At 32.8% G+C, this 23,167-nt stretch overlaps 1 protein-coding gene across 9 annotated transcripts in view; it reads right to left on the bottom strand.

Annotated features, from left to right (window-relative positions):
• Exoc6b (exocyst complex component 6B) overlaps positions 1-23,167 on the bottom strand; it is a 586,101-nt gene that overhangs the window by 261,137 nt on the left and 301,797 nt on the right. For all 9 annotated transcript variants that reach the window (XM_048804120.1, XM_048804114.1, XM_048804118.1 and 6 more), the window contains 8 exons: positions 21,060-21,143; positions 20,637-20,683; positions 18,946-19,066; positions 11,321-11,392; positions 10,326-10,423; positions 8,506-8,611; positions 7,537-7,646; positions 3,654-3,765 (listed from right to left, as the gene is read on the bottom strand). In XM_048804120.1, coding sequence (XP_048660077.1) covers positions 3,654-3,765; positions 7,537-7,646; positions 8,506-8,611; positions 10,326-10,423; positions 11,321-11,392; positions 18,946-19,066; positions 20,637-20,683; positions 21,060-21,143 — 750 coding nt within the window. The remainder of the gene's footprint in view (positions 1-3,653; positions 3,766-7,536; positions 7,647-8,505; positions 8,612-10,325; positions 10,424-11,320; positions 11,393-18,945; positions 19,067-20,636; positions 20,684-21,059; positions 21,144-23,167) is intronic.

Here is a 23,167-nt window from a genome sequence, read left to right as displayed (position 1 = left end):
GGGGGGGGGGGGGTACTGGGGATTTTTTTGGTACTCAGGGGTATTCAACTACTAAGCCACATCCCTACCCCTATTTTGTATTTTATTTAGCGACAGGGTCTCACTGAGTTGCTTAGTACCTCACTTTTGCTGAGTCTGGCTTTGAACTCATGATCCTCCTGTCTCAGCTTCCTGAACTACAAGGATTACAGGCATGCACCACTGTGCCCTGCACAACTATTATATTCTAAGAGTATTAAACTGTATTGTTTCATTTCTCTCCATCATATTATATTTTGAAATTAATGTAGAATGAAAAAAAAAAACCTAAGGATTAGAATTCTGTTTTAAAGCTTATTTCAAATCATATTCCAAAAGAAAACTTATTTCAAATTTCTTAATGGCTGTTTGGCCTTAAAGTTCTTCATATTCATAATCTTTCATTATCTGAAAATTGAGATAATAACATCAGGGTTATGCCAAAGAAATAGTAAATGTATTCTTAATAACTAAATATAAATAATGAAGTATTAGATATAAAATATAGATAATTCCACAGAACTTATTGATATGGATTATTTTATTATATCTTAATAAGATTTTTTTCTCATCTTTCAACATCTCTTAATCAAAAATGTCCATTTTTCTACTAGGCTTGACAACCACTGCCTTCCCAGACCTCTTTACAATGACAACCACTGACTACTTCACAATGACCCAGACACTGTTCTAAGTATTTAGCATGGTTATTTAATCCTCACAACAATCCTATGAAATATATGCTATTATCCCCATTTTACACAGAAAGCCAAGTATTTTGCCCAAGAATACAGCTATTCAGGGGAGGACCAGAATGGGAACACAAGATGTTCACATTAGGACATCCCCTCTCAAGCAGACCTCGACTTCTACTTCCATAGACCTAGAAGAAGCAGGTCTAGGAAAATAGCTGTAGTTGCTGAGTCAACTAGAGAGAATAACATAAAATTTGAGAGTGAGTTCTAATGTTGAATTGGCTCAACATGGGAAAGCAAAGGAGACACACACACACACACACACACACACACACACACACACGTGCACAAGCAAGAAGCCAGTGTGGAGACAGAAAAAGAAAAGAAGAGACCATGTAGTCAGAAAAAGAAAAGATGAGATTTCAAGATATCATGTAATCCCAAAACAAGATTGCCAGATAGACAGACATTAGCTTAACAGGAACTTCAAAGTTTTAAGAAAATTATCTCATGTCCTTATACAGGATTTCATGAGTTTTGTATGCTTATAATAATTCCATTATTTGAGTGAATTTTCTAACTAGAAACCAAATTTTTCTAATTAAAAAATTTCCAGGTTGCTATATACCTCCAGTAAAATCTCTATCTTTGTTAGGATGAAATAATTAAATCAATATGAAAGGTAGTTCAACTGAGTAAAAGGGAACCTCTTGGAAAAAAAATAACCCAGATTTATGTCTCATTTCTCCTATTTTGCTAGATGTATGACCTCAGGGGCAATCTCCCTGAACTTTAATTATGCCTTCTATAAAATGGGAATAATAACACATGCCAAGTCTCTTCAAATGTTACTATACTAAATGAAATTGTATTTGTGAGTGGGCTTTGAAGAATATAAACTGCTCCACAAATGTTACCTATTATGATGATGATTCCAGATGTGAAATCACTTTAGTTTACTTTTAAGGATACAATGTCTTCTCTTTCCAGAGGTAAATGGTATAACTCTTCAAAGATTTTCTGGTTGGTAGGGAAAAAAACCCTTGATGTGTGTGTGTCTATACATTATATACCATGATAATAGGCAAAAGAAATTAATTTGTGTGAACTGTTCCTTCAATTACATGCACAGATCATGCTGATGAAAGTACATTTGCCTAAAAAAAATCCAAAGACTTAGGAATAACTATTAGCATTCCATGAAAGAGTGCCAAAAATTATAATGTGGTTTTTCCTTGAGAAGCTCTAACCGCTTCTTCCTATCATCATCGGATTTGTATAATGTCCTTGTAAAGGACAATGGGGCTAGGAAAACCCCAGCTGGTTGAGTTAGGCCTTTTTCTTAAGATGTCACAGTAAACTAATGACAAAGCTACAACAAAACTCAAAGAGTATACTGAGGCCAAAAGTGTTTGTATCAGACCATGTCCTTGCTAGTCTACTTGTTTTGAAATGGATTTAAAGAAACTGCTAAAATAAATGGCATGATTAGAGTTTTTGAGTTAAAGGTCTGGGGATGTAGCTCAGTGATAAAGTGCTGCCCACCATGCATGAGGCCCTGCGTTCCATCCCTACCACCAGAAACACACACACACACATACTAAGAGTTACAGTGAAGAGATAATTAACAAAATAAATTATAGACTTCTTTTCCTAGTAGAGACTGAAAAAATGAAAACAGTACAGTTTAACAAAACACAAGAATTTTCTAATTCTTACTCCTACTTTCCTTTTTTTATAGGCCTGATTATAAAAAGAAGTTAGCCCATGTTCACATGTATAAAGGCAATACCTGACATTTCTACACCAGGGGAGGTAAAAGGAAACTCTAGAAAAATGAGATAAGTATCTTAAATCTTGACTATGGTGAATGCTAATTGAAAAAAAACAACCGGTTGTTTTAAGTGGAGCTCAATCACTGCCAATGTCCCACCTTGTAACATTTTTAAAATCTTAACAAAAAGAAAGAAAGTCACTCCAAAATCAGAAGTAGATGCTCACCTGGTTTCCAGCTGTCTTTACCTATAGGTCAGTATCATTAACCATTTGCTGAGTCTCACCATACTCTTTGACAATATATATTTTAAAATGTCAATTTTTCCTGGAGCAACTGACATTGAAAGTACACACCTCCATAGGTATAACAGATGGCTAACAGCCTTTCCCTTTTCCTGTGGAAAAGAAAATTTCTCCAAGCTCCCACTTTTTGGCACTATGCTTCAGAGGATGACAGGTTGAGGGCACCAAATAATCCTGGGTCTCCAAGAGAAAAAAAACTTCATATCTTTCTAAATTTTGAAACTATCCATCTATGAACCAAATCTTCAGTTTGCCAAGGTATTATTCCCAATGTAAGTACAACATTCCTTCTCCCATTATGAGAGTGTATTAACTATTGTCTTTCTCTCACATTTCCTCAAATTCAAAGCCCCAGTCCTTTAGCCAAACACTATATGCTAATAGATTACTTTACCATTCATATACATGAAATACCACAAAAACAAAAGCTGAGTCAGTCATGAAGCAAGGACTATTGAGTACCATTGTCCTTGGCAAAAATAATTAAAGCAGGTGAAATGTGATTTCATATTCTATGTTGTAAATGCACTGCAATTCATTTGAATAGGAATTTGTTGTCAACTGAAAACAAAAATTATGATCAATAGCAACTTATACAAAACCATTCTAAGAACATCAGAAAGGAAAACCAGTTAATCTAATGAAAATGAAAGGAGGAAGAAGCAACCTTTTAGAAAAAATAATGGATTTCTCAAAAGAAACCAAAGAACAAATTTCATTTTGTACTTTCGCTATAAGGAATCTATTATAAAGAAGATAATAAACCATTTAGAAAGTGATAATTAATTCACACATGAGGCTTGGAGCTTGGGACATCTTTTCACATATTGTCTTGGCTACCTTCACTAAGAGATGCTTTACCTCAGTAAGCCCAATATTCTTCCTTTTAATGACATTCTGCAGAGAGTTGCTCAGAGTCCTGGTTAGCAACAGATTCGTAGATTTACGAATCATGTCATCGACTTCAGTGGAACTGGAAAATAAGTATCAAGGTTAGTCATGCCAAGTAGAATTGATTTGGCAAACGGAGTGCCAGTGGTGCTTGCAGTAATAATGATAATAAAATAATAGCAATGATACTGGTAACAGTAGCAAATAATATTGACTTCATGCTAGAAAGTATTTGAAGTACTTTAACAAACTTTTCAGCTGTTTTTTAGCTGAAAAAATTTACTCTGCTTTCATTTTTGAAAATTATTTTCCTGTCTACAGAATTCACCCTAGATTTTTTCTTTTTTAAGCACTTTGAGGATGTCACTCTACTTTCTCTGGCTTACATGTTTCAAACAAAAACTCTGCTGTATTGTTATTAGTATACCTGCATTGAATGTTTATTTTCTTGAATGCCTTCCAAGGATTCTCTTTGCCTTTCCTTTTCAACAGTTTGAATATGAGGCTTTAAATACTTTTCTTTGTTCGTTCTTATGGCCATTATCTCTCAAAATTTCTACTTCCCTCATCTCTTGGTTTTTTCCTTCTTGGATTTACTGTTTAAAATTGCTCCAAGGATCTTGGGTACTTCAGTTCTTCCTTCTCCTTCTCTCCCCCCAACCCCTCCACTCCATTTTTATTTTTGCAATGCTGAAAACTGAACCCAGGGTCTCACACATGCTATGCCAGCACTTTACCACTAAATAAGCTACATCCCAGCCCTCACTTTTTTTCTCTTTTTATGTCAGTTTGGGTAACTTCTACTGACATATCTTCAAGTTCACTGATTGTTTCCTAAGCTACATCAAGCCTGCCAATGAGTTCTTCAAAGATATTCTTCACCTAGAAAACTATTTCGTATTTCTAGAATTTTTATTTGACTCTTTCCTATAACTTCCATCTGTGTGCTAAAAGTTTCAGTATGTTCACACATGTCACACCTAACTGATAACTCCATCTCTCTCCTTATGTTGAACCCTTAGTGTGATGGGTTGAATAAACACAGGCAAGAATTGACCTGCAATTGAGTTGTATTGTTGCTATGATTATCTTTAGTGTCTCATAGATTTCAAATTTCTTTTTTTTAATTTCAAAAAAAATTAATGGTAAAACAGGCCTACTATGCATGGTAGAATCTCTGAAGGCTTTTTTCCACAATGATTCTGTACCATCCCCATCTTTTAGCTATATCAGCACAATATAGAAGGTACCACTCTTTGCATATCCATGGCCCATCATCCAGTGGTATACTGCAGCCACTTGTTACTCAGTTCTTGCTAAGCTGTGAGCAAAGCTCTCTTTTGCCCTGGCTAGCCTCAGTCTTAAGTGTATCCTGTGTGCCCAAAGCTTAGAGGTGTTTCTGCCCTTTTTCCAATTGTAGAAGACCTCTTAATGGTAGAAGAGCCTGGGTGCAGGACTGTTTTCTGACCTTCTTTAGCAGAGATAGGAAGTTGCTTCTTCAATGCCTCTGGCAGTAACAATGAATCTTTCCTTGCTTCCCATAGAGAGGGTTTTCTGCCATTTCCCCAGTGCCATGAAAGCAACTGGTGAGCATAAGTGAACACTTCAAACAATGAGGAATGGGGATTCACGCCTTTTTTAATACATGTCTCATCCTCTTCTCCATACCTGCAACATTATCAGTAATTGTCTCTCCCACCTAGCCCACAATCTCTCTTGTGAGCACATAGTGGAGGTTCATGAAGAAAATGGATGAGTTAGTGTAAATAGCTCCTAAGTCTGAGACTCCCAACTAGGAATTCTATACTGCCATGCTAGCTCACACTAAGGTGCTGGCAACCCCTTAAGACTCTAGTTGGTTTTCCCTTTCTCCTTTGTCTGGTGGCTATCCCTTTCTCCTCTGTTCTGCTATAGGTGGTAGAATCTGTGTATCCTATCTCTTCCTAAGAAGGGCCAGCCTAATATGTAGTTTCAGTATACTTAGTAGCCCTGTATCTTCAGCTCTCTTACAGGTTTCAGAAGAGTTTTAATTTTTTAGCTTACATGCTTTTTTCTCATTGATAGAGAAGAAGCAATACTCTTTTTTCAGGTTTCTGTATTATAATAAGTGAAACTATCTAAAAACAGTCTATTTTTTAACTACTGTAACAAAAATAAATAAATAATAAATACATATGCATTTGTTCACACAGAAGAAAAAATTAAAAAGAAAAAATCCATGTATAAAGAATGTAATGCTTTGTTATAAAGTTTGGAGTCTTTTGTAATTTTCTTCTTTGTACTATTCAATATTCCCCAAATTCTTTTCAAAGATCGAGTTTTATAATTAAAACATAATTATGGTTATACTCTAATATCAAGTACTAATGCTAGAGCATCATTTTTTAATCACAAAAATGCAATTTATTTACTGTTAAAAATCATTCAGAAAGAATTTTGTATTCTTAGTATTCAAGCAATTACATATTTCTATCATTTTAAATAATTTGCAGCATCTTATATCCTATGAAAAGGAGACTTTTTAAAGAATATATATATATATATATATATATATATATATATTTTTTTTTTTTTAATTTTAGTTGTCAATGAACTTTTATTATAATTTGTATGTGGTGCTAAGAATCGAACCCAGTGCCTCACACATACTAGGCAAGCGCTCTACCACTGAGCCACAACCCCGGCCCCTGAAAAGAAGAAATTTTTTGCAGGAAAGAAATGGAACTTTCATTTAAGACAATGATTACCTTAAAGAGATATAAAACAAGAGAAACACTGGACTGAGATTTTTGAGATCCTCGTGTTTAAGAGAACTGTTTATATATATATTGTCTTATATGCCATATTAATCATCATCCTAAAACAGCTATGATTGATTTAATATTCTCTGTCACTCCAGGTTATAAGGCAAATAACTCTAGGATAGAAGATAAATGTCAACCAAAGAGTAAAAAGTAGCTATAAAATGCCTCCAACTTGAATATTCAATTTAAACTTTCAATGTGAAACAAGTCAAAGAGAGTTTTCAGGCAAAATTTTAATATAGTGTTCATGCAAGTAAAAGAAATTTGAACCATTTAGATTTTACCCAAGGTAAAGTAAATTTAAAGTGGCCCAGTGTACTATACTTTCCATTCATTCATTCAAATTTTTTTTAATTTATTGAGTTGAATACAGCAGAAATCGTGTTGTATAAAAGATACTGTTTTTATCCTACAAGAGGTCTTTTTGAACATTCTAAATTTGTGTTAATGCTGGATCCTATGTTGTTCCTGTTTATCTCTAGTTTGTACCATTAATTGTTAAGTCCTTTAATTAAATGAGATACTCCTTGAAGATAGAGACCCTATTTTTAACATCTCACTGTCTTTACTACCAAGCAGTATCTAATGTAATACACTGGCCATAATGTATGGTAAATAAACCAATAAATGAACAAAGAAAAAAAAAGCCCATAGTCTAACACATACAGAAACATATATACATAAGCAGAGCAATAATAATGTTTCCAAAGAATCTTATCGACTATTTTTCTTCTGGCCTTAAAATTTCATTAAATAGAATATTAAAATTATTATGTTATACTACAATTTTCCAGTGAGTTCTCCTTAATAAAAGTATTAAGATAGAAATCTGTTAAAAATAAAAATAAGATAGGTAATATTAATTTTAAAACTATTCTTAAATTGCCATCTTTTCCTTTGACTATAAAGAACTATAAAAATAAAAGTGTCATGTAGCAAAGAGCTGATATTAAAAATCAAAATCACAGATGAAGGCACTATTGAAAAATTGTCAAAATTTTTATTTAGAGAGGGCCACAATCTTCATTTTTGACTCTTTCATACTGTACCTTAGATGAAGATCTTCTGAAAACTTCAGACATGCATAGATAAATTCTTTAATTTGGTTGTAAACTTTTGGCACAAATTCAGAGAAAGGAAACTTTTTGGGGAATGGTTGCTGTAAATGCAAGAATTAATGAAAGGAAGTCACAAACATACAATGGATATACTTAAAAATTACTTAAAACACAAAATGAACTTTCTTCCACACTGGGAACTGTCTGCTTAACAAGCTCAAATTTAAAAGAATGTCTTCAAAAGTTTTCTGACACTATAAAAAAAGGTGGGGGGCTTAATTAAAATTTAAAAAAAATCCGAATGTTCTTCAACATGTGGAAGGCTAAACAAATTTTAGCACATGCTCAGTAATAAAAAGAAATGAACTACTGATATGTCCAACAACTTAGACAAGTCTCAAAAGCATTACACTAGTTAAAGAAGTCAGTCTCAAAAGGTTATACTACATGATCCCATTTATATGGCACTCTGAAAAAAACAAATAGAGACCAGACTGGTGTTTTCAAGTATGGAAGTGATGGGAGGGGTTAATCAGAGTGGGGCAGCATGAGGAAATATGGGAGGGTGATGAAACTGTTCTCTTTTACCATGGTAGTGAAGACATCCACAACAGATTGTCAAAAATAACAGAAATGTATACCCCCAGAGGTACATTTTACTGTGAATTCTGGGGACAAATGGTCTTAAGAGCATAATAAAAACAAGCATTTCAGAGTGTAAACCAAATTGGAATATCCCCAGCAGTCCTCCAAACCCTTCAGAGGTTATTGGACCCCAATGCCATCTACTGAGTGCCATATCAGGGAATTCTGTTCTAAGCACCAAAGACAATGCGTGGAAGTGCATTAGAATTCTAATCCACTGGGGAGAAGGTCATCATTTTCAATGAAACTGATCTAATTAAAGCTTCTACAGAATGTCAAAACAACCAGGGAAGTTTATTTGAAAGTATTCCTTACCTTTTCCAGCTCTGTATCTTGGAACGGGAATTGTCCTACCACCTTTTTATACATCTCCTCACTTGTTACTGGTATGGGACTGTAGTTGTCAGAATCAAGTATGTTTCTATAAAAAACAATAATGGAAGAAAGGGAAGGAGGGAAAGAGAGGTGGTGGGTAAATCACAAGCAATTTTATGATGAACACCAACAGCCAATGGCTATATACATATATCACAACTTCGAAGTCACACTCCCAGTGCCCATTTGTGTGTGTGTGTGTGTGTGTGTGTGTATCTTCTATAATACAGCCATTTGGCTCAAGATAAAATCAACTTTTTTATTTTTTATTTCCTCATTTTAATTGGTGCATTATAGTTGTACATAATTGTACTTTTTTTTAACAAATCCATACATGTACATTAAATTGATTTTTAAAGCATCTTTTAAAAAACTTCTTTTTTTGTTTGTTTGTTTGGTGCTGGGGAATAAAGTGCTTGCCTCATATATGCTAGGCAAGCACTTTATACTTTACCCAGCCCTAAGATCAATTTTTAAAGAAGTCAGAAAGAAAACTATGCTCTGGAACAAATAGAAGACAATTGTAAACATGATCTTGCAGTATTTGAGATTCAAAAATGGGACAGAAAATTTTAAGGCAATCGAGAAGTAAATAATAAGAGTGTATACTCTAGAAAAGACAAAGAAGTTGTTTCTGTTTGTTTTCACAAGAAATATGTGATAATAATTATGTTTTTTAATCCTGTGCTAGATATTCTAACTTTTGAAACTGGCAGGTAGAATAAGTAACTTTTATCATAAATCTAAATTGTGCTCATTTACTTCATCTACTACTCTATATTAATCACACATTATGTTCATCTATAATTTTTCTCTCCTTAGCTAGACTGGGGGTTCTCTAAAAACAGAAACCAGCTGACCGAAATCAAAACATGAAACTCACTGGAGTGAGTGAAAGCACCATAACAGAAGGACTTAAGATTGTAGCATTATCCTGTTGTTAATTTTCAGAAAATTCTATAGAGATAACCCTCCCCTAAGAACAATTATCACCATTAAATAAATACAGATTTTTGGAAGTATAAGTATTTACATTAATATACAAGTGAGTCTGTCTAAATGATGATCAAGGCTATGTTCATGAACTATAAAAAATAAGATTAAAAGAATCACGTAAGATCTTAAAACTATAATACTTTGAAAGCAGGATAATCTAATCAAGGGAAGGCATCACGCAAAAGGCAAGATCACTTAAAGGAATAAGTTTTAAAGACAATGAGTTGGCATAGGGTATGTGCTTAGAAAACAATCCTAAGACATATTTTTGAGTGTAAGTTGTAACAGAATAACTTTCTTATTATTGAATGCAAGTTGTAGTAACTACTCAAAAAAACATGGCTTAAATAGTGGACTATACTAATCCACTGTTTCTGAGGATGAAGAAGAAAAATGACAGATAACATGGCTGTATCCTCAACACAGTTTCCCCAAAGCTGAAATTATTCATAAAGGCACAAATGCCACTACCACATACGTGAGATATAAAACTAGATATGATCCTTAGAGAAAACTAAAAATTGGAATAAGACACAAGTTGATCCCGATGGTATGAAACAATGACTCTGACATTCCCAACTAAGAAGACTGGATATCTTGGGAATATCATTTTTTAATATTATCAAATTTCATCTGAATTCTGGAACATAACCTGGAGTAACTAGAAACTTATATGCCACATATTCTTACTTGCATTACATCTGAAAATCCTGTACATAAAGATGTGCGTACACATTTGGACACGTATGACTACAGTTTCTCACCTGAAAATACCTCCCCACTTCTTCAGTAGAGTTTCACTATACTGGTCTCTGATTTCTAACAGCATGTCAAAAAGTTGATTTACAGGAAAACCATAAACCTGAAACAAAATAAGAAAATAACTTCATTTTCTAAGGTGGCTTTTTAAAGCAACATAAGAAGGATTAGGCACTGAAAGACATTGTGTTCTTTGGACAATTTCAATGAAACCATGTGGGAAAATCTTCTATTCCCATCCTAACACTTAGTGTTTATTTCACAAAAATTAAAGGAAACATACAAAAATGGCTAAGCCAGTCAGAAAAAATAAATGATAAAAATTAAAATCAATATATGGTAGGTATGCTGTAAGCAAAGTTCTCCCTTTCACTCCTCTTTAACTTTTATTGCCTATAGTAACAGCCTTAGAGAATAAGGAAAGAAAACAAAGATGGTACCATTTCACCACATCTAAGCTACTCTGCTGAAGATACTATGTTGTTCAAATCAACCATCATTATTCAAGATGTTAGTTAACAAAACCACAAAGTCATTCAGGTGCCATTCCCAAATTAAGAACATTTTTTAAAAACTAATGTGGCAAGTTGATTAATTGGTTTGATATGAGAGAAAAAAAAGGGGGTGGGAAGTACTTATAAAAACATTTTTTTTGTTGTAGTTGTACCCAATACCTTTATTTTATTTATGTATTTTTATGTGCTGCTGAGGAGAGAACCCAGGTCCTCACACCTGCTGGGCGAGCGCTCTACCACTGAGCCACAACCCCAGCTCCCCTATAAAGGTGTTTTTATATTGTATTTTATAACACAAAGGTGTTTATATATCACATAAAAGGTGAAACCTAGGAAATGCTACAAATAGATAAAAAGGTCTACCTCTAGGAAAAGAAAAAACTACTAAGGACTAAAGTACTTATCCAAGCTTATGTAGATATGACAAGAGTCAGTATTGATGAAACCTTAAGCTAGATGAGCATATGTAAACAGAACTCACATACCTGAAGTGTGTCAGCAAAAAGCACAATAAGGTTCTTCAAATCTAACACAAGGTTTGGATCAGAGCAGTAAGACTAAAGGAAAATAAAAACAAAGGGGGAAAAGACCTCTTAATGAAGAAAAATACAACTAAATTTTTATTTATTAAAGTGATTAACACTCCACCTGGGGAAGGCTCTTGTAGAAAGGACCTGACCATTTTGTGGTACAAGGTGTCAACAGAACCAGTCAGGGAACATCTGGATAGAGTTCAATAGCCACAGTCTACATTTTCAGCACTTAAAAATTAAAACATACACTATAAATCTTTGCCTAAAATAGAAATCAAAATTGCTTCAGATTATTTCTAAATAACAATAAAAACATTCAGACCAAAACCTATGATACATGGCTAAAGCCACTTTCAAAATAACTTTATATCCTAATAGGCAACTATTAGAAAACAAAAAAGACAGAAAATAATCAAACTAAGCACTGAATTCATGAAACTAGGGTGGAGGGCAAATAAACCATAATTAAGTCAAAAAATGAAATTAATAAAATTAAAAGCACAAATTAATGGCTTAAATAAAACATAAAAGAGTTAATCATTTAAACCAAAATTTATGACTTCATCCTAGTAATCATACTACAAATCTTCCTAACTCTTTAATATTTCTTCTGACAAATGACATATTAGGACCTATTCAAGTCATGCTATTTTAAGTTTTCTATATACAATGTTTCATGTTTCTATATACAATGTTTCGTGCTTCTATTATATAAGAGCATTTATAAAGTTAAAAATAAAACAATAACAGACAAATCTTAGGCAAATCTGGTTGCACAACAGAGAAAACAACATTAAACAATACAAGGAATGCAAAAGTAAAAATAAAAACAAATAAGAGGAAAATTTTAAAAATTATCAATAAGGCCCATGTATAATATCATATCAATGAATCTGAAAATTCAATAATTATGGAATATCATTTCTATAGACAGGACAAAAATATATATATTACTATTTTTAACATTGATTTTAGATATTCTGATTTTTCTCAGTTATTATTTTAATTCTTTTCTCTACTTAACCTCAATTCCAAAAAGAGGTATGTTGAATTTCCCCTAATGATGAAGTCTGTCAATTTCTCTTCTTATTACAAACAGATTTGGTTTCATACATATTGCCCTTATAAAGACTTTTGTCTTTTTGGTAGGTTAAAACTAATACCAAATTCATAGCAGCACAATTCACAATAGATAAACTAGGAAACCAACCTAGATGTCCTTCAGTGGATGAATGGATAAAAAAAACAAAAATGTGGCATTTATACACAATGGAATATCACTCAGCACTAAAAAAGAACATAATCATGGCATTTGCAGGTAAATGGATGGCATTAGAGAAGATAATGCTAAGTGAAGTTAGCCAATGCCAAAAAACAAATGTTTTCTCTGATATAATTGAGGGTGACTCAAAGTGAGGTAGGGAGGGAGAGTATAGAAGGAAGACTATTTCTAGATAGGGAAGAGAGGTGGAAGGGAAAGGGGGGGGAAGGGGATTAGCAAGGATGGTGGAATGTGATGGTCATCATTATACGTAATACATGTATGAAGATTTGATACAGAGATATGAAAAATTATGATATATATGTGTATTAAGAATTATAATACAAAAAAGTACATGTATAATGGCATAATTTAGCGTGAACATACTTTATATACAGAGTTATGAAAAATTGTGTTGTATATGGGTAATAATGAGTGTAATGCATTCCACTATTGTCATGTATTTATTAAATAAATAAATAATATCAATACAAAATATCCCTCTGTTCTTCCATTTGAGGTTCTTTAACTTTGGTTCTATTTGCCTCCTACCATATTGTCATTTCATTGTTCCTTTTCTAATTTTTTAAAAAATATTTTTAGTTGTGTTGAACACAACACCTTTATTTTATTTTTATGTGGCACTGAGGATCGAACCCAGAGCCCTGCATGTGCTAGGTGAGCGCTCTACCGCTGAGCCACAACCCCAGCCCCTCAGTTTTTCCTTTTTATTTCAATCTCTTTAGGTAATTTTAATTTATGACTACATCCTAGTAATCATACTACAAAACTTCCTAACTCCTTAATATTTCCTGGGACATATTGGGACCTATTCAAGTCTTGCTATTTTAAGTTTTCTACATACAATGATTTCTTTTATTTTTTTTTATTTTATTTTTTTTTAATTTTTTATTGTTGGCTGTTCAAAACATTACATAGTTCTTGATATATCATATTTCACACTTTGATTCAAGTGGGTTCAATGATTTCTTTTAAATTTTTCTTTCATGTTTCTATTATATAAGAGCATTTTAATTATGTTATAGTGCTTAATCACTTATATCCTCTCAGCCCACTCTTAAAATAATCTAGTGTCTTCATTAAAATATTTTGAACATGATCTCTCTCCTTTTGTAGGAATTATTGATATCATTGAACATTACAAATAGTCACATATTTAGTTAGCTGGATTACTCTATGAATGGTATCCTTTTTTGTACATTTTATTTAATCTGATTTCATTTTATGTTTTGGATTTTCTTCTCATTTTTGCAGAAGACCAGTAAGAATCTTTCAAAGATAGGGCGGATAAGAGTAAACTCAGAATCCTCATGTTTGAAAACCCCTTTCTTTTGCCCTCCAACTAAAATATAAAGGATCAGATATAAAAATTTGTCTCCTGTCATTTATCTACTTGGTCCTCAATCCTTTCAACCTCAAGAATCTGGTTTTGTTCACTGTAGGAAATTTTTTTTCTCTTATTTTGTTATTACAGTCCCCTCATTTATCACTATCTTTTCTTTCTGAATCTCTTATCAAATATATCCCACAGTCAATATCAATATCCATGTTTCTTAGCTTTCCTTTCATATTTCTATCTCTCTGTGACTTTGCCTTGTATTTTGGGACATACATTTGACTTCATCTTCTTGCTCACATCTTCTTACTCTTTTTTCTCCATTTAATATTTGAATTGAATTTCACTATCTGATAGACATAAATTTCAAAGAATCCATGTTTTATTTTGGATTAACCTTCTTTGGCTTGTTTTCATCATTTCCCTCTTTCCTTACATTTCTTAACATTATGAATATAGTACACATAAACAAAAATGAATAAAACCTGTATGCACAATTTTGCCCTTTAAACAAAACAGAACCCCAGCGGCAGGCCAGCCCCTGTTGGGGGCTTTAATCACAACTTCATCCCTCCTTAGTCACAGAAACAACATTCATTCGGACTTTGATGATAATCATTCCCATGTCTTTCCTTAGTTTTTCATTTGTTTGTATTTTTTTAATTAATAGATTTTATATTCGAGCAGTTTTAAGTCTCTTATTTGCTCTTGGCTTTTGTACTGGCTTAAAAAATATTATAATCAGGTTGTAAGGCACCCATCCTACCAATAATAAAAGAATTCGAATTTTGATTGCCATTAAACCAGGTCTATTGATAAATCTTAAAAGAATAATAATTTTATAATAATAACTTACAATAAATGAACATGATATGTATCTCAGTTTTACTTTGATCTTCTTTAATTTTAATTCTCAATAATATTCTTAGAATTTTTCTTCATGGTGATCACTTTTTGTTACATCTACTTCTAACTAATTCTTATTTATGCTATTGTATAAATTTTGTCTTTCAAATCTAAAATTTTTCAACTTTATTCCAAAATTATAAAAACATGAGAAATTTTATATAATGATTTTTTTATCCAAGAATTTTAGTGAACCCATCTATTAATTACAATTTTTGTTAATTCTTTGAATTTTCAATGTATCAAATTATATGTGCAAAACTGACAAGATTTTTTCTTCTCAAAGATTTATGCTTTTTATTTATTTATTTTGTGGTGCTTACAACACTGCAAATGACTTCAAGTACAATATACAAATAGAACTAATGGTAATTAAATTTAATATTATAGGCTTTTAAAAGAATGGCTTTTATCATGATAAGCTGAATTAAATCCTGTTTTCATAATTTATTGAGAGAACTTATCATAAATTTATGGTATGTTTTATTAAATGTCACTACCCAGCATTCTAAAAAAGCATCACATCACCCATGTTAGCTCAAGAAAAGTTAAAACTCCCATATTTGCAGTACAGTATCTACTGAACCCATATCACCTTTGCACCACTGTAAAATTGAAAAATCCAAGGTGGAACCAGAATAAGTCAGAATGTATTGCTAAATTTCATTTCTAAGTGAGATGCATTATATAAATCTTTACCAGGTTTGAAATCAGCGTTAAGAATTCTGCATATATTAATATATGAAAATGTTTATCTTTCAAAATATCCCAAACTATACTATTAATTCAATCAGAAAAAAAAATCATTTTAATAGCCACACATAAAGTTGGTGGGGAGTATAACATTTTTTATAAAAAAATAAAGTAATCACTCAGTTATAATGTTTATTTTGAGATTTGTTTAGATATTTGGGTTGCCCTCATTTTGTCTGGCTTGCTGGGTAATGATAATACAATAAATGGTGTCATGAAATACAATTAGCATCTGTGGCACCAATCATTTTGTCTCTTGATGGATAAAATGGTTCAGTGAGTCAATCTGTGAAATGCTGAATTATTTTTTAATAACTCTGTTGATATATAATTCCCATACAATACAGCTTTCCCACTTAAATTATATAATTTAATGGTTTTTAGTTTTTTGTACAGCTGTTCCTCAGTACTTGTGGGAGACTGATTGCAGGAACCCCTATGCCAATTATATACATTTTAATTTACAGATTTATTGCACAACAAAACTGAATCCCAAATTTGGTGTACAGGAGTACACAGGGTAGGAGGGATATAATAAACTGAATCTTGATTCTCAAGCTTATCTGGAAGAATAAGAGGATAAATAATTATTGTACTTTTAAAAGATTGAAAAGGATATGCATGCCCAATAAAAAATTAAATAATTTCAAATATAAAATTACAACAGTGTTTATCAGATATAATAATTATATAATTTCAGATATAATAATTACAACAGTGTTTATTGGCTCAAGGAAAGTGGGGAATGAATCATTCAACCTAGAAAAAGACCTCAGTGTACATATAATATTTTATTATATGACAAAGGTGATCTTCAAAATATATAAAGGAAAGGATGTAATGGATTGAATGTTGTGTCTCCCAAAATTCATATGTTTAAGTCCTAATCCATCATGGGGCTTCTTGTGGGGAAGGGGCCTTTGGATGGTAATTAATGCCAAAGAAGAAGATTAGGTGAGACCCCAATCCAATGGGATTGGTTTCCTTATAAAAGGAGGAGTCATGAGAAAGTATTTTCTGTTTCTTGTTCGCACATTCTCTCTCTCTCTCTCTCTCTCTCTCTCTCTCTCTCTCTGAGGGTACACACTGAGTAAAGAAGGCAGCATTCTGTATGCCAAGAAAGCTCTCATCGGGAAATGAACATACTGGCACCCTAATTTCCAACTTTCATTCTCAGGACGTGGAAAAAATAAAATTCTACTATTTAATCCATGAAGTCTATGGTATTTTGTTAGGGCAGTGCAAGTTAAGTAAGACAATAGATAATTACAATAATGTTACTGGAAATAATGAGTCATTTTCAAAGTAAAGATGGAATCCAATCTCATACCAGGTGTTAAAATAAACATTTTTATGTTTGCAATGTATATGTAAGAAAAAGCAACTACAGAAGTACTAAATTCAAATACAAATAATGATATATTCTTTGAAATAAAGAAGATATAATTTACAAAGTAAAAGATCAATTGAACTACACAAAAATTTTTATAGCTTCTAAAAAGCTGCAGAAAAGCAGAGAAAAGACATATGAAACTAAGAAACAGTATTTACCATACATATCACATATATGCTTTATTAAGCGATAATAAAATATTTTAAAGTCCATTAAAATATAAAATAAAGGTAGTCTTCCTTGTCCCTCCCCCTCTTCTCTCCTCTCTCCTCCCTCTCATTTCTGGCCAGGAGGTGACTGGGCTTCCTTCACAGAGCACTGCTGACTCCATGTAATTGACCGCGCAGGTAAATTACACAGGTCCAAAGCAATAGGACCAATCAGTCATGGACTAAAATCTCCAAAACTGTGAGGAAACTAAATCTCTTTTCTTTATAATGGACCATATAAGCTTAGGCATTACCTTAATAGCTTTTTCCCTCTCACCTCTTATATCTAATCCATCAGAAAGTACAGTTAAATCTCATCTCTTTAAAAAAAAAAAAAAAAAAAACTCTAGAATTTGTCAACATATCACCATATCAGCTCTCATCCATTGATCCAGGCTCTCACTACCTCTTGTCTAGAATACTGGACTAACCTAATTGTTCTCTTCATATTTTTTCCCCTCATCCATTGTCCACACTTTAGTTAAAATAATGTATTTAAAATGAAATCTGATCATGTTCTCTTTTTTTATTTTTTTTTTTATGTTCTCTTCAACTATAAACTTTTTTGTATTTGTGTGTTTGTATGTGTGTGTGTGCATGTGTGTGTGTGTGTGATGCTGGGGATTGAATCCAGGAACTCGTGCATGCTAGGCAAGCACTCTACCACTGAGCCAAACTTCCCGCTCCACTATGGATTTTGCATGTGATTGTTTCTGTGTCTGAGACTCTTCCTGATGAATTATATAAGGAGACCTACAGGACCAGGGATGATGATCCTTTCAAGTTAGAACAAGTAGGTGGATAGTAGGGCCATTTAATAAAATTTTTTAAATACTAAATTGCCTAGTTATTGACTTCCCACTGTTATTCTTCAAACACTGTACACATAAAAGCCCTTATACTGCTGTTCTTTGTGCCCCAAATTATAATTTCATTGATCTTTGCATAAATAGTGACTTCATAATATTCTGATCTCAGAATGCCACTTCTTACCAAATAATCAATAGCAAGTACCCTGTTGCCCTAATCTATCATTCTATTTTAATTGTCTGTATTGCATTAGCACTGCCTGATATTCTTGTTTATTTGTCTGTGTATCTCCAAATAAAATACAACTTTTGGCAACAAAGTTTTTCTCTCTCTTGTTTATAACTGTATTTCAAACATATAGTCAGTGTTAAAATATACTGAAAGAATGAATGAATAATTAATTCAAAACCAGCATCCTCTACCTAAAATTCATGCTATATTATCACCAAAAATTCATGCTCTGTTCAGGTTCGAATCCATGTTCCATCTCTTATTATGTGGCATAAAGCTGGTCACCTGACTTCTCTGAGTTTAGCATCCTACACTATAGGATAAATACATTAATAATACCTACCTTTATATGGTTGTAATGTGGATGAAATAAGACAGTGTATATAAAATACACAGAACGATGCATTACACACACAGAGAATCATCAATAGATGTTAGATGCTATTTTGTGTTTTGTGAAGAGCATCTACAAAATTGAACTCAGTGTTAGAGAATATGCCTAATTGAAGAGGCTACTTCCCTATGCCTTTGAAAGACATATATAGCTCCAAATGAGTAAATTCAAAGACATACATGTTGATTTTAAAGGAGTAAAACACTGAATAGTTCATAAATAACCAGCTCTAAATAGGAATTTCTCTTGTGCATCTTACATACCGAATGGGTACGGAGTGCTGCGATGGTCTTTGAAAGTGCCATTTCCCACAGTTCATCGATGTAGGCTCTATTTACTAAGCCCTGGGTTGTATGTAAAATGTGATCTTCAACCACAAAAAAGCTAAGATTGAGGAGAAAACAGAGTACAACTGTCAGAAATTGCAGTCTGATTACTGTCTCTAGGTTTTGATGAATATTAGGAGCTGACATCAAATTCAACATTAATATTCATTTTTTTCTCAAAGAAAGTTTTCAGTATTATAAATGAAATGACTTCTTAGACTCATAATTATGTCCATGATCATATCCTCTTAATCACTTCTACAGAAAATGGAGTTCTATTTCTATAAAATGTTAACCATGTTATCCCGCTATTTAAAATGGAAGAAAACGTTTCTAAGTAATGAAGGCTAATTTCTTTTTTTAATAGTACATAATTTTTCAAAGTTTCTATTAGTGAATTACAGTTATATATGATAGTGGGGTTCATTTTGACATAATCATATATGCATGGAATATAATTTGTTCCATTTCAGTCCCCAGTACTTCCCATTTCCCCCTCTCTCTCCCCCTCCCCATATTCCCCTTCCTCTACTGATATTCCTTCTATTTTTCAAATAATTTTAATTGGTGCCTTACAGATATACATAAAGGTGAAATTTACTTGGTGTATTCATATAGGTACATATAGCATAATTTGGTCAATTTCATTCCACAAGCTAATTTCAATAATCTTTTTAAAATCAGGTCATAAATACATTTCAAGAAACTAATAGGTTTTAAAGAGAGAATGAAAGCTGAAATATGTATTTTTAAGAACAAAATACATCAAAATAATTCCACTTATGTAGATTTTTCTCATCGAAGTATTAAAAATGGTTTGTAAAGCAAACTTATATTTTAACATCCTTATTGTGGCTTTTTGTTATTATGCATTTAAAACATACCTTCAGTTATCTTGCCTAAATGTTCAAGTACTAAAACTATTCTTTATTAGAGAATTTTATAACATTTTAGTCAAAATTATTAATTACACTAAAACAATCTAAATCTGATTTTATAAAGGAAGAAAGAGACTTGATGAAAGAATCCAACTTATTTCCCTTTCTTTTAATGGCAATTATTATTTTAAGATTAGAACAAGCTCCCTATGTGTACTTGGGATGTTTATATGGGACTTATAATTCCATATTACTATATGTACTACAGATGAAGGTGGCAAACTATAACCTGACCCAAACTATAACCTGCCTGTTTTAATGAAGATTGTTTTACTGGAACACAGTCATGCTCGATCATTTACGAATCGTCCACAGCTGCATTTGGACTATGATAGAGCTGAAGAGCAGTGACATTTCATGTGGCCTACTCAGCCTAAAATAATTTACTCTTCGGCCATTTTGGAATAAGTTTGCTAACTTTTGCCATATTACCAAGAATAGAGAACAAAACATCTACTATAGTAAGATTATAATTCAAAAAGTATTCTCCAACAATATAATGTGGAAGCCAGCATGGTGTTCCTTTTAAATCACAAGGAAATAAAAAATAAATTTGTCTTCTTGAGAATTTTAAAAAGAAAACACAAAGAATTTCCCAAGGAAAATCTGATTTATTTTTCCAAGTCTCACAAATCTATGCATTGAAAGTAGGTGAATTTAAATATATTTCTATAATAAATATATACTTACCCTACAATTTGATTAAAATACTTCCTATAGCCATCTAAAGTTTCATGCTGCAACAAAGAAAAAAAATTATTGGTTTTTTTTTGTTCCATTAAGACAAAGTTAAAATCAGTTATTTAATATCTTGAAGTTCAGTTCCCTGAAGAATAAGGTAAATATAATAGCATCATGTACCTTACATAGTTATAGTGAGAATAAAATGAGACAATACATATCTATATTTAGAACAATGTCCAACATGCAGAAATCATTGAATGTTAATTGGTATTCTTACTGCAACCCACATCTACCAAAAATGATCTCAGAATAAGAGTAAACACAAACACAACACACACACACATACACACACACACACATACACACACAATTGAAAGATATCAGAAAAGAAAAGGGTAAATGTGTGAAAAATGAAAATAGTAATCCTACCATGTTAGATGGAGGCTGGAGCACTAAACGGGCCTGTTTTCGCCTCTGCTTTCGGTAGTAGTTCTCAAATGTTTCCCGGGCACCCTGTAAGATAAACAGACAATATAAATTGTCACAGTTGGATTACTCTTGGATTCAAGGTTAAAAAAAAAGAGGAGGTTCTAGGTCCAGAATTTGAGACAGCACAACATTTCTTAAAATGTGCTGTTTTAACAATGGTCATATCATAGAAAATAAAAATAACTGTAACGATTTATTGAACTTTATTTGCTAACCCCATGAGGGTGAAAACTCAACCCCAAGCACACCAACTCTGGTTTCTGAGTCAATTACTACAAATTCACAAAAATGAAGGCAAACCCATCTTCCCATAGGTTTTAGTCACAGGTAAGAAAATTTCCATTAAAAAACTCACAGAACATGCCAGAAGAAAAGTGTCCAAAATAAAACCAAATGAATCAGAAGCACAAGATCAATGGAAAGTGGGGGAAAAGGCAGAAACTGAGAAGAGTAAATCCATCTTGGAAGAGGAGTGGGGGCAGCAACAACAGCAGGAGCAAGGAGCGGGGGACAAATCAATGAATCTTTTTGATATTCAATTTACACTTTTCATTTATACTTACTAAACTTAAAATGAAAGGCACTCAGAGAACAAAATCTGGCAGATGAGCCCTACAGTCATGAGCTCTGTATTGGGTTGAAAAGTCTCCCCCCAAATTTATGTCCTTCCCAGCATCTTGTAATATGACTCTATTTGGAGGTACTGCCACTGCAGATGAAAACAGTTAAATTAAGATGTGGCCATACCAGTGTAGGGTTTGCCTAAACACAATATGCCTGGTGTCCTTAGAAGAACAGAACAAAAGACACCAAGGGAGACACCCAGGGAGAACATTATGTGATGAGAAGCAGAGACTGGAACTGTGCAGCTGCAAGCCAAAGAACACCAAAGATTGCTGGCCACCAGCAGAACTAAGAAAGGATTCTACAGAGTCTGAGTGGGAGCATGGCCTTGTGGATGCTTTGAATTCTGGATTCCAAGTCTCTAAAATGGGGACAGAAAATATTTCTCTTGTTTTAAGCCACCTAGTTCGTGGTATTTTGTTATAGCAGCTCAAAGTTTTTAAAATGTCATGCCACCTTATGACTAAATTCTAATATTAATACAAGACTTTTCTAAATAAGTAAAAAGAGAAAGACAGCATGCCACAGTAGTAAAGAGCACTGACTTTGGAACCTGGTGATTACATTCAAATTGTGACTCTGCCCCTTACTAGCTGTAAATTGCTATAAATAGCTATATAATTTCCCTTCCACTATTTATTTAACTTTCACTTATATGCATGCTGTGGTTTTCTCATTTGTAGAGATGCCAACTTCACATAATTGTTAGGAGCATTTAGAAGAGTTAGAAAGCTCTTAGAATAGTGTTTGATAAATACTAAGCATGCATGTAAGTACTTATCTTTTTAAAAATTAAAAAGATGAAATCAATGATAAAAGTGGAAAGCCATGACCAACCCTGGCAATATACAATAAACTAGTTAAATTTCCATGCCTTCCTAAAAATCTCAAGAACTTTTTCAATATGACTTGTTTTATTACTAAATTGGTCCTAAACAGCTGGATTAACATACTACATCATGCAAACACAGTACTATAGCTCAGAGGTTGGTGAACATTTTGTAAAGGGGAGGACAGTAAATATTTTAGGATGGTGGGCAAACTATTTCAACTTGGTTCTGTTGTCATACAAAAGCAACCACAGATAATACATAAATGACTTGAGTGTGGCTAGGTTCCAATAAAACCTAATTTGTGGGGAGTGAAATTAGAACTTCATATAATTTTCACCTGTCATGAAACATTATTTTTCTTCTGATTTTAAAAATGTAAAAACCACAGACCAGATTTGGCCCATGGGTCATGGTTTGTTGGGCCCTGGCATAGCTTAAAAACAAAAGTCTTAAAATGCTAAAGTGATTATAACTGTATACACTTAAGTTTTTCTGCCTATAAAATGAAATCAAATATTAGGACAGCTATTTCAACGCTTCCTTCATCCGTAAGTCAATGAGGAAGCACATGATTCTATTTAAGAAGAAAAA

This window comes from Marmota marmota, unplaced genomic scaffold (genome assembly GCF_001458135.2).
Source record: "Marmota marmota marmota unplaced genomic scaffold, marMar, whole genome shotgun sequence".
Classification (NCBI taxonomy): Eukaryota; Metazoa; Chordata; class Mammalia; order Rodentia; family Sciuridae; genus Marmota; species Marmota marmota.
The sequence above is the reverse complement of the archived record's forward strand: the minus strand, read 5'-3'. Positions and strand labels throughout refer to the sequence as shown.